This window comes from Cydia fagiglandana, chromosome 22 (genome assembly GCF_963556715.1).
Source record: "Cydia fagiglandana chromosome 22, ilCydFagi1.1, whole genome shotgun sequence".
Classification (NCBI taxonomy): Eukaryota; Metazoa; Arthropoda; class Insecta; order Lepidoptera; family Tortricidae; genus Cydia; species Cydia fagiglandana.
In genome coordinates, this window is record NC_085953.1 from 7,026,698 (window position 1) to 7,039,149 (window position 12,452).

Here is a 12,452-nt window from a genome sequence, read left to right on the forward strand (position 1 = left end):
TACCTGAGTGCCTTAGGCAAGTAGGTACCGAGCTAGGTGAAACAGATTTAAACCCAAAACAATTAACATAAATTAATATTTAAACCAAAAATTAACTTAAATAAAATGTTGCTTGTGGTAATTATTATGTAAAGTGTAAATTAGTTCGGATTATGTCTAGATTTATACTAGTTTGTAATATTTTTTAAGGATTATTCTAATTCAGATTTCATATTTTCGTAAACTTTTTTTTATCGATTAACAGTTCTCTTGTATTTATTTACAAAAATCGACCCGTACAAACATAATAAGAGTAGGTTACTTTGGGTAATCCAAATATGCTTACCTATATATCAAAATAAATATTTTACTTTACTTTCAATCTTCAAAATAGTGAAACACACTCGCCGATATAGACCACTCACGTTATTTTGTACCCTGATGAATTGATGATATACTTGTTTTTTTTTAATAAGTTTGTTATTGCTTATATGTATTTCTAGTTTCGTCATGATTAACGGATTAGTTTTATATACGTATTAACCCTTTGACGTGAACTGACGCGCGCGGCTACAGGCAAACATCAACCTTCGTTCACGATGACGCGCCGCACACGACATGACGTTCAAAGGGTTAAGTGTCCCATTCCCGGTTAGTAGTCGTTAGCAAAGAGAATTTGAAATAGAGAGTTACTCTCATGGTAAATTATGTAGCTACAGTACATTTTCTGCCATCTTTCGACAGACGATTATAACTGTTAGAACGCCATTTGACTTCTTGATCATTATTATTTCACTGATATGTGATAACTTGTTAAATATTCATATTAACGCCATCTTCTCGAGAGTGGGTTATGGCGCCATCGCTCGAAAAGACTGCACCATACCTTTGGCCTATAGTCGCTTAGATGGCGTTAATATTAATATTTAACAAGTTAACACATATCAGTGAAAGAATAAGGATCAAAATCAAATGGCGTTCTAACAGTTTTAATCGTCTGTCGAAGTCGAGTCTCTATGCGCTCTATTCTCTTTCCCCCTTATTCATAAACATTTACTAAAGCTGACAAGTCGATAATAATCGTTTGTCCCTTTCCGACGTATTGATATATGATGGAAAGGGACAAACGATTATTATCGGCTTGTCAACTTTAGTAAACGTTTATGAATAAAGCCGACCACTGACTAACAGGCCGCCGGACGATATCGGCCTGTCAGTTAGAACAAAAATTTGACAGTTCCGAACAACTGACCGGCCGATATCGTCCGGCGGACGTTAGTCAGTGGTCGGCTTAGGGCCACTTACACCATTCATTAACCCGGGGTTAACCGGTTAAACCTGGAGTTACCATGGTTACCAATACAATTTGGCACTGGGTTAACGGTTTAACCAGTTAAACCCAGGTTAGTGGGATGGTGCAAGTGGGCCTTAAGGGGGTTTGTCGTTAGTAAATACCACAAGCAACGGCAACGTAAAGTAACGAACCTATTTGTCGAGCCGTTTGGGTGTGGCGTGCGCGGGGTGGTGCGCGATACTAACGTGGTTGGCGTCGTCCTCGTGCGGCGGCCGCGGCAGGCGCCGGCGCAGCCACGCGTGCCGCAGCGCCGCCGCCGGCGTCAGCCGCTTGTCCGGGTCCCATTCTAGGCATCTGGAATACAAACACGTTTTCTATTATCATCGGAGTTCGGACAATTTATCGCAAAAATAAATATAGTATGGAACATGATACAATACAAACATGTTTTCTATTATCCTCGGAGTTCAGACAATTTATCGCAAAAATAAATATAGTATGGAACATGATACAATACAAACACGTTTTCTATTATCATCGGAGTTCGGACAATTTATCGCAAAAATAAATATAGTATGGAACATCAATGAACATCATACAATTTTTTTAACAATTATGAACTGCAGTTTTTGAGTATAATCTGGAAATTTTATAAAGATACTGTGTACATAATATGAGTTTATTAAATCTTGTCCTATTTTGAGATATAAATGATCTTTTGATGGTTTTGCGATGATTTGTCCGATCACCGATTATCATCATCATCATATCAGCCAGACCACTGCTGGACATAGGACTCCCCCAAAGAGTGCCACAATGACCGGTCTTGCGCCACCCGCATCCAACGGATTCCCGCGACCTTTACCAGGTCATCAGTCCACCTTGTCCCCACGGTCCCGCCCCGGTCTACCCACGCTGCGCCTATATCGCATTCTGATTCTGGTTATTTATTAATAAAATATATGTCGCAGGGTGACGACACTGGTGTCGCACGCGATAGATTTAAAAACTTGTAATTACGTCGGTGCCAGCGTTTACTGATTTTGTAACTTGTAACGCCATCTATTGGCAGTTCTCGGAAACGTCAAGCATTTTGCTTGGGTGCGGTCGGCGCAGAACTAGTAACGGTTGGTTGGCTAACTTCAAGGTAAACAAAAGTGACAGTTACGAACCTGATGACAAGACTTGGTGGGGAAAAGGAGGCATGGCCGCCATTCTTGATCGTGCCTTCAATCGTGACGGACGTTAAACTAGTTCTGCGACGAACACACCACGTTTCCAAAGTAAATTATTTTAAATCGATTTGTATCGAAGTAATCGTTAACTTTTTGTTTTTATTGTGATTGTGATTTGAAAATAGACATTTGAACTGCACGTATTGCATCTTATTTTGTGATTACAATCATGCACGAACCTACTGAAGACGGTACCCCAGACCAGGATTCGACATCAGAAGTGGGAGAAGTGGGAGTGGGAAAAATCAATCCCTAATTCACTTCGTCACGGTGTCGCGTGTGAACGGGTGGACCAATTTCGCTATTTCTTTTGTTGGTGTTTTTGTTATTGTCAGGATAAGGGGTCATCCATTAATTACATCACACGCTTAGGAGGAGGGAGGGGGTCAAGAAAATGTGACATATTGTGACATGGGGGAGGGGGGAGACACAAACTTTGTGACGTCACTTTAACTTCATCAGTAACCGAAAATCTATTTAAATTATTTTATTCGCTGTACATTTAAATAACAAGTTTTTAAAACGATAATCGTTTTTATTCGTTTAATTTTCTTTCCTAAGCAGTTTTGGGTTATAAAATTACTAATATTTTTATCGTCAAAAATATTTTGATAAAATATTAATAATACTTAGGTACTTACTTAATTCGATTTGGCGATTTCGTAGAAAAAATGTGACGTCACACTAGGGGGGGAGGGGTTTGCCAAATGTGAGCAAGTGTCACAAGGAGGGGTGGAGGGGTAAAAAAACCTAGAAATTCGTGTGACGTAATTAATGGATGACCCCTAAGGTTCACGAACTTCGAAAAATAAAGTTTGTCTACTTCCATCTCAGATTCAGAAAGAAGCTGATTAACAAAATTACAAACAAATATTCAGTATTAAAAGCACCCTCGAACCAAGTCAAGACATTCTCCCATTGCTTCTTGTCCAGACCTAGCGCCACTAGTGCGCCATTCGCTAAATGCTCGCGCGCTATGAATCATACCAGTTTTATTTCACATTTCCGGCGCGTTCACTAAATATAAACACACCTAAAAAACAATTGTACAGTCACCATCAGATATATCGGAGCGGACAAGGCGTTCTCAAATATCTGAACACGCCTCTAAAAAAAATCAAATCAATTAAATCAGTTAATCAAGCGAAATAAACCGTATTTGTTCAGTTTTTTCTTCTGCCAAACTGCAGGACAGTTTATTGGCTTTGTTGACTTAAGTACATCTTATTGCTTGTGGTGGTAACTTTAATTTAATTTTGTTTAATACTAACTCTATTGTCAAGGCGTTAGAGTGCGTGTTCAGATATTTTTGAGCACCTCGGCCGTTCCGATATATCTCATGGCGACTGTACCGCAAGTTACATTACAGCTGCTTACCTCCTAATGAAATCAATAAAGAATTTGTCTTGACATCCCTTGAGGGCTGTGACGAACGTTTTCGAGCCGGGTAGGCCTCGGGGCTTGCCTCTTCTAGACATACCTGGAACACGGATAAAACACGTTGAATTAGTAATTAGTAAGTACAATACAATACAATACAGTACAAATACTCTTTATTGCACACCTCAATAAAAGAAGACAATACAAAAGAAAACAGAAATACAAGCAGAGCACATACAACAGCAGAGCACATGATGATGATGAGCAGAGTACATGTAACATTAACGGCACAATTCTTGTGTAATGCATTTTATTGAAGAGCCCTTCAACGTGCACACTAGCGCCACTGCTAAATAATCGTAATTATTTAAATTTAACGACAGGTATTTAAAAAAGGGGGCCGCTAAGGACTGTATTGTGTATTTAAATACCTTTTGAATACATCAAACTCGTTTTTATGTTGCTGGATTCGTCGATCTAGGAACTCAAAACAAAAACGGCCGTTTTTACTTTGGACGCATAGATTGACAAATCCAACAACATAAAAACTAGTTTGATGTATTCAAAAGGTACTTAAATACACAATACAGTCCGTAGCGGCCCCCTTTTTTAAATATCTTTCGTGAAATTTAAATAATCACGGTTATTTAGCAGTGGCGCTAGTGTGCACGTTGAAGGGCTCTGAACCTATGTGTGTAGAAGTACATTGTTGCCTATTTGTTAACCTGATGTTCCACGTCTTATGTTTCACATACGCTTTGTCATGTTATTTCATTTCAACCCGGGACACGTTACAATAGGGTATTTTCCTACTAGTCAAATCAGTTACTTTTTTAGAACTGTCAAAACGATCTGTAAATATGGAATATATATGAAACATTACATCGTGGCGTCACAGTCAACTCACCTACTTTTTAAATTTCTATCCGATTTATTAAATAGAACTTGTGTTTAAAAATTACTCCTATCTGTGTTTTTCCAATAATCATCTGGTGCTTTGTTTCATGCATGGTGTAAAATAATTTATTTTAAATACAGTATAATATCCTATTATGTAAGATAAGATCTTAGGTACGAGACAATATTGAACTACCGTGGAACTACCTTTACTCGTTTTGACATATCAGCAAGAGAATTGGTTATTTAAAAAATCATAAATGTATGCACTTAGAAACCCAAAAAAGTATTATATCGGATAATCTGAGCCAAGAATTTAATTTTTTACAACATTAGGTTGATATTGAGCAGCCATTTAACTGTCAAAAGTTAAACGTTGAAGTTTGACAAATGTTTAAATTAAACTATTGACGTCACAAACCGAAATTATGCAATTCAGTTGCCAGAATTACAGTTTATTATACAATCCATCCATGTCAAGGTAAAAACATTTTACGAAGAAAAATATTTAAAATGAAAACACATTTAATGCAACGGTTTTTATGGCACATAAAACGGGCCAGAAACGAAATCTGACACTAAATTAAACCGTCAAGTGTTAGGGCAACTTTTGGCTTTTTACCAAAAGCACCAGACTGTCAACGTGTCATAGACGTATATATAGTTAGTCTATTATATCTGATTAACTCGTTTCTAGTTAGTCACTTCAGGGTTAACGTCATGATGTGTAATGTTTTTTTTTTATTTCGGGGCAGTGACTGCTGAAATCACTGTTGACTAACACAATTTATGATATTGCTCTATAGAAATACTCTATATATATTGCTCTATACTAACTAGTTATACTGATATATAGAAGTTATAGGTGCAATTTGGCATTTTATCAAAAGCGATCAGTACATAATAAACATTAATTGATTAAATCACTATGTACCGCGAGGAACATACGAGTGTTCGCATTACGTTACTAATAGCTACTAATAATATTAAAAATTGTGAAAGTAACTCTGTCTATGTCTGTGTGACTGTCTGTCTGTAACCTCTTCAAGCGTAAACCGCTAAACCGATTTACATGATATATGAAAATAGTTTAAAGCTCGGGGAAGGACAAAAGATAGGACATTAGATATTTTTTTAACAGAATCTTATAATCAAAACTAATTGTTAAAATTACTACTGCTCACATAATTCTTGTTTTGTACTTATTGAACAACATTCTAAACAATACCTACCTATTGTTTGGAAGGAACGGTAAAATAACTCTTACTATGTCATATCAATTATATGTAAAAGCATACGTTTTTTGAAGAGGCGTGACATTTTAAGATGAGACTTCCCACATTAAAATGTACCTATTACGAATACTCCATAATCCCGAGTGGGTTTGGCATTTCTGAATCACGCATGCATATCATTTGGGAAAAAAGGCGTGTAAAGGTTACAGAGAACTTCGAATACGTAGACATTTATTTTGAGAGGTTAGTAAGTATGTTATGTTTCAGTTAGTCAACGCGCCGTCAGAGATGTCTGGTGGTGTAGCATAAATCTTGGAGAGAACAGGACTGAGTCACTCGAGGGTTTGATAGTGTCATAATTTTGCCAAAGAAGCGCAGCCGGGTTTAAATTCCTGTGTGTGCGATCATTGTAATCATTGTATTAACAGTATAAGTGTCTTGGCATCCTGCAGCTGTAAAATACCTAGTGTTTGTCTGAATAAAGAATGAATGGTAATCAATGGTTTGTTTTGTACACACGAGAAAGTTGCGTGGGCGAAGCTTGGGAATGTATGCGCCATTACTGACGCGATCTCCGTCATCAAAATCTACACTCGGTGTTGCAAAATTCACAGCCAATCCGTCTTCAATGAAATTGTTCAAGATCCCCGGAAGTTTCAAAATGCATGCGAACTTTAAGCCAGGTATAAGCCGTGGAGAGTAACGTATCCAAAATTCATAAACTATTTGCCTAAGCATCTCGCCTTAGGAGAAAACAATTCCTTAGGCTGATAGAAGATAAGTAAGACAATGCACGATGAGAAGATGCATTTGGTGGGAAACATAAATATAAATAGAATTAACAGAAATATAAACGAATCAGAAATAAAGAAGATATTGGAAACCTTTGCGAGCCGTGGAATATTTGAACAAGAATGATGTTGTAAGCTACTTAATCATTCACCATAAATCTCACTTGGAAATGTTTTAATTGAAAACCGTCGCTGTGATATAAGTAAACATTGTGATGTCAGAGAATGTTTAAATGTTTTACATACAGTTCCTCTTCGTAATCATTCCTTCATTACTGAAGATCGTTACAATTTGACGTCTTTTTGGACAGTACATGTGACTTGTTTCCATCAATCTGTATTCGTAACCATCTACCCCAAAACGGCATCCTTTTTTATGACGTGATACATATTGCAAGTCTACTTTTTGCATATATACTTTCTGAGATACGAGATAGCTTACACATAAGAAAAAAGTAGAAAGAATACGCCAAGAAATGGTCTCATCACAGCACGTTGCTGGTGACTTCCACCGCTGATCTTCCGATGAAACCATATACCATATCAAGTGTGAAGAATCACGACAGGCAAAAAGAAAAGAAACATAAAATAAACCGAAATTACATTACAATTACCAATTAAATACAGTGGACAAATGGTTATTTAAAACAGTATATAACGTACCTCCGACGAGCACCGTGGAACCGTCCGACATGGTATTGGCGGTGCAATACCGCGGCAGGCCCTTGCTGCTGATGAAGTTCTTGGACCTCTTGCCCTGCTCGATGAGCTTCTGCGGCGGCATGCCCAGCAGCTCGATGATGCAGGCCATCTGATCCGCCTCATCCTCGCCGGGGAGCAGAGGGAACCCTGGAAAGATTCAAGTAATTCATTAATAAATCGTAAAGGTTCAGATATTCGTTCTTAAAAGATTTGCCAAGCCAATACATAAGCTACTGCTACGGCTGCGCACATTTTGCGGGAACTTTGGTTGTCAAAATGTGACGTTTAACAATTCAGTGACCAGAAAACATATGGTGCAGCCCCAACGGCAACTGCATTCCCGTTGCCAGGGAGATAATGGGATTATACTGAGCAACTTTTACTATGGGACCTTCCCCGAACTCGCAAAAAAAAAATTACCCTCCCACAGAAAATGGACCAGCCAAAATATATGAAACAGCCAAATTTTTTGGCAACGGGAATGCAGTTATTTTTTAGCCACCGTGAATACGGCAACTTTCTAAGTAGAGTTTCGTTTTTTGATGTCGGGTATTCCACTGAATACAATTTCAAAGATTTAGTGGAGTTAACTTAGCCAATATTGTCAATTTGAAAAAGCTTTAAGACAAATAAACTTCAAAACAAACGTTGAGTGGACTAAGTGACTTTGTTATCTCTCTTTGCAAAATGAACACTAATATTTAGAATAACTGAAGAGTGTCTAAAAATAATGCATTTGCAAATACATAAAGTTTGGCGTTCGTAAACGTTACGGCTATTGATATTCTGAGTGAAGTTTCGGCGCCGGAATTATATATAGCTCCTAAAACAATCTTATTTCGGCGCATACTGTTTGCTAAATCAACTTTGATGTTTTAAAGTACTAAATTTGTATAATGTAGTCTAGAGAACCAATCGTGCCAGGAGAATAAAATAAACTATAAGGTCAGATGGGGTAAGGCAAACACTGCGACAAGATAGTAACACTTGTAGAGGGAATCCTCATATTTACTGTTACGCTTGCCCTTACTAAAATAAACTATATGTTTGTCTTACCCCACATTAAATTACTCATCCTCATAATTTTTTTGGAATTATAATTTTAACACTAGCATAGCATAGCTCTTGTCAAGCTATAAAATGGAAGAATACTAATTGTTAATGAACGTTCGTGATATCGATTGTGAAAGCGCTGAATATTCCGATTTTAATCGGTATGTTTGTCTCAGCTGATCGATTCTACAGCAGTGAAATGGGGCATGTAGTATCGATTCCGGTGCAGTCATTCGATAAAAATGTATAATGACGGCCCATTAACTCCGTCTGTGCGACGCTGTGTCTATTGCGCTTCGGACACAAACCAATAACTGCTAAATTAATAATTCATAGCAACCGCTTGTAAGTGCAAATCATTTTTGAGGAATTCCATGGATTTGTAGACTCCATCAGTCCTGAAAATGAGGTTCACAAAATACCTACGGGTTCTTGATTTAACGGCATTATTTAAAAAACTCCTTATTTAAAAACCAACAAAAAAAAACTAAAAAAGTAATCAAAATTAGACACTATTCGAGTTCGAATAATGTTGAAATATGAGGTCAAATGATTCTCTTCTCTATTTTGTCGTTCCCTCATGAAGTCATGACTGTGGATCGTGAATTCGTTACCAATTATAAGGAGACACAAGCCCTTCTTCCGAGCTGGTAGGTACTGATCAGTGCCCCCAATAAACAAACTTTACCAAATATGATGCTACAATAAAGGATTTTGAGCTTTAAACCTAATGACATAACACACATATATTATTCACAGAGTCCACATTAGCTCACCTGTAAGCAGCTCCGCCAGTATGCAGCCCAGCGACCACATGTCGATGGGCATGCCGTACCTCGCGCCCATCATCACCTCGGGCGCCCGGTAGAACCTCGACTGGATGTACGTGTACACACGCTGGTGCTCGTAACAGGAGCTTCCGAAGTCTATGACCTGGAAAGAAACAAAGATTAAGTTAGTAACTGTCGACAATGGCACCATAACATTGGTGGTTGATGGAAAAGGCAAATGTCCATACAAATAGGAACTCTAATGAATGAAGCAACGCAACCTCATTAAATTAGGATTCGTCACATTGTCTTAATACCTAAATAGATAGTTAAAGAAATGTGTTGTGTTGTAATACAGGATCTTTTTTGTCCTAAACTTTTCTGGTATTTAACATTTCTCAACATTAATAGGATTTTAATATAGATATTTACAATCCAAATATCATATCATTTGATATTTACCACTAGCTTTTCGGTGAAGGAAAACATTGTGAGGAAACCTGCATACATCTGCGAAGAAATTCAAAGGTGTATGTGAAGTCCCCAATCCGCATTGGGCTAGCGTGGGGACTATAGCCCAAGCCCTCTCGCGCATGAGAGGAGGCCTGTGCTCAGCAGTGGGACGTATATAGGCTGAAATGAATGATGGATGGATGATTTACAATCCAATTTATTACTTATGATTTAAAATTCATATCAAATGTCCTAATTTGCGTATTGAAATTAATAATAGAGGAAAAATTCTGCAGAATTAATCCAGTTCAAAGTTATTTATACCTATGATATATTTCAAGTGGCTACCGTTTGTCATTGTCAGACGGAATATTGAACTCTACAATTATGTTTCACTTTCATAAACTAAGTGTGGTGTGTTGTTTTAACTCCACTGAGAATTCACAATGTCATGACTCGTAACATTAACAAATCACCTTAATGTTGGTTTACTTGAAGCAGATACTGATAATGAGATTAAAATTTATGTTTTACTAACTAACATGGTGATGGGTAAAAAATTCTCTCTTGAAATTAAATTAAATTTCTAATGCAAAAATAAATGGCTAACGAAGTCAGAAAATGTTGATATGGTTTGTTTCTAAAAACATAACTAGAACAATTAGGCAATATTAAAACGACGATTATTTCAGATTAAGCAATACTAAAACGTCGAAAACGTACAAAAAAAACTAAGGCAAAAGTTATAAATATAAAATTAAGAAAGGTAAATATCGCAAGAAAAACTGTCCTACAAAATGTCGTGAGTCGTGACCTAAACGGTAGCACTATAATTTTTAAGAAAAAAAAACCGACTTCTATGGGGGCCGGTGAAAGATTATTGTAGATGGTACACTATGTAGAAAAGGAGGTAAAACCACCCACTTTTCTACTAGCATTTCGCTTCTGTAAGGGTCGTAGTTCTAGCCTAACCTAACCCACTTCTCTGATAGCAGTTCGGTTCTGTGAGGATCGCAGTTCAAACCTAACCTAACTCACTTAACGGCGCATGCGGGGGTTTAAGCGGGAGGGGCTAGTAAGATTGGCATCATCATACTTATATACTTACACATTTTATGGTAGGTAATCATAGTGGTTTATTTAGTTAAGGTATCATAGTGGTTTTCCGGGTCAAGGTCCGGGTCCGAGTCCGGGTCTGAGTCCGGGTCCGAGTCCGGGTCCGAGCCCGGGTTCGAGTCCAGGTCCGGGTCCGGGTCCGAACCGGATCCGGGTATGAGTCCGGTTCTGGGTCCGAGTCCGGGACCCAGTCCAAGCCAAAATCGAAATTCGTAATCACCAAATGTGTACTATGCGTTGTTGAAGAGTTCTATTCTGGTCATCATCAGCAGTTCCATTTCATCAAATGCGACAGTTTTTAATGTAAATGCTTGATTTTATGATGAAAATACAAAAAAATCTATGCGTATGCCTTTAATATTTTAGGAGTTCCCTCGATTCCTTATGGATCCCATCATCAGAACTCGAGCTTGACAAAAATGTGCATTAAAAACTTAACTTGCTTAACAAACATAACGAAGAGGAAAAATCGCCAAACGTGAACTATGCGTCGTTGAAGAGTTCTGTTCTGATCATTATCAGCAGTTCCACTTCATCAAATGCGACAGTTTTTAATGAAAATGCTTAATTTTCTTATGTAAATACAAAAATCTCTATACGCATGCCTTTAATATTTGAGGAGTTCCCTCGATTCCTTATGGATCCCATCATCAGAACTCGAGCTTGACAAAAATGTGCATTAAAAACTTAACTTGCTTAACAAACATAACGAAGAGGAAACATCGCCAAACGTGAGCTATGCGTCGTGGAAGAGTTCTGTTCTGATCATCATCAGCAGTTCCACTTCATGAAATGCGACAGTTTTTAATGAAAATGCTTGATTTTTTGATGTAAATACAAAAATCTCTATACGTATGCCTTTAAGATTTGAGGAGTTCTCTCGATTCCTCATGGATCCCATCATCAGAACTCGAGCTTGACAAAAATGTAGCTTAAAAACTTAACTTGCTTAACAAACATAACGAAGAGGACAAATCGCCAACCGTGAACTATGCGTCGTTGAGGAGTTCCGTTCTGATCATCATCAGCAGTTCCACTTCATCAAATGTCACTTTTTTGGATGTATATGCTTGATTTGATGATAAAAACCCAAAAATCACTATATGTATGCCTTTAAGATTTGAGGAGTTCCCTCGATTCCTCATGGAACCCATCATCAGAACTGGGTTTTGACAGAAACGGGACCAATCTGTATGCATATACATTCAATCAAAAAAAGAATTTTCAAAATCGGTCCAGTAATGACGGAGATATGGAGTAACAAACATAAAAAAAAAAAAAAAAAATTATAAAAAAAAAAACATACAACCGAATTGATAACCTCCTCCTTTGGGATTTGGAAGTCGGTTAAAAAAGGCTCGGAAATCGTAATAGTTATTTGTTTTACATGGGGTTAAAATTGTTGTTAACCGCTCGTGCTAATATTGATACCCGAGCAAGCAAAAGATTCCAAAGTTGGACCACGAGCGTAGCGAGTGGTTCGAAAAATGGAATTTGCCCCCGAGTGAAACACAAAATTTTTCACCACACCAACCCGAAGCAAATAT

General features: G+C 37.7%; 1 protein-coding gene across 1 annotated transcript in view; it reads right to left on the minus strand.

Moving 5' to 3' along the window:
- Positions 1–1,464: 1,464 nt before the first annotated feature.
- The window catches only part of LOC134675665 (dual specificity tyrosine-phosphorylation-regulated kinase 2), a 267,559-nt gene continuing 256,571 nt past the window's right edge, over positions 1,465–12,452 (minus strand). Inside the window, exons 2-5 of the mRNA XM_063533995.1 lie at positions 9,343–9,499; positions 7,475–7,660; positions 3,886–3,988; positions 1,465–1,627 (exon numbers count right to left, since the gene is read on the minus strand). Of these exons, the coding sequence (XP_063390065.1) occupies positions 1,465–1,627; positions 3,886–3,988; positions 7,475–7,660; positions 9,343–9,499 (609 nt within the window). The remainder of the gene's footprint in view (positions 1,628–3,885; positions 3,989–7,474; positions 7,661–9,342; positions 9,500–12,452) is intronic.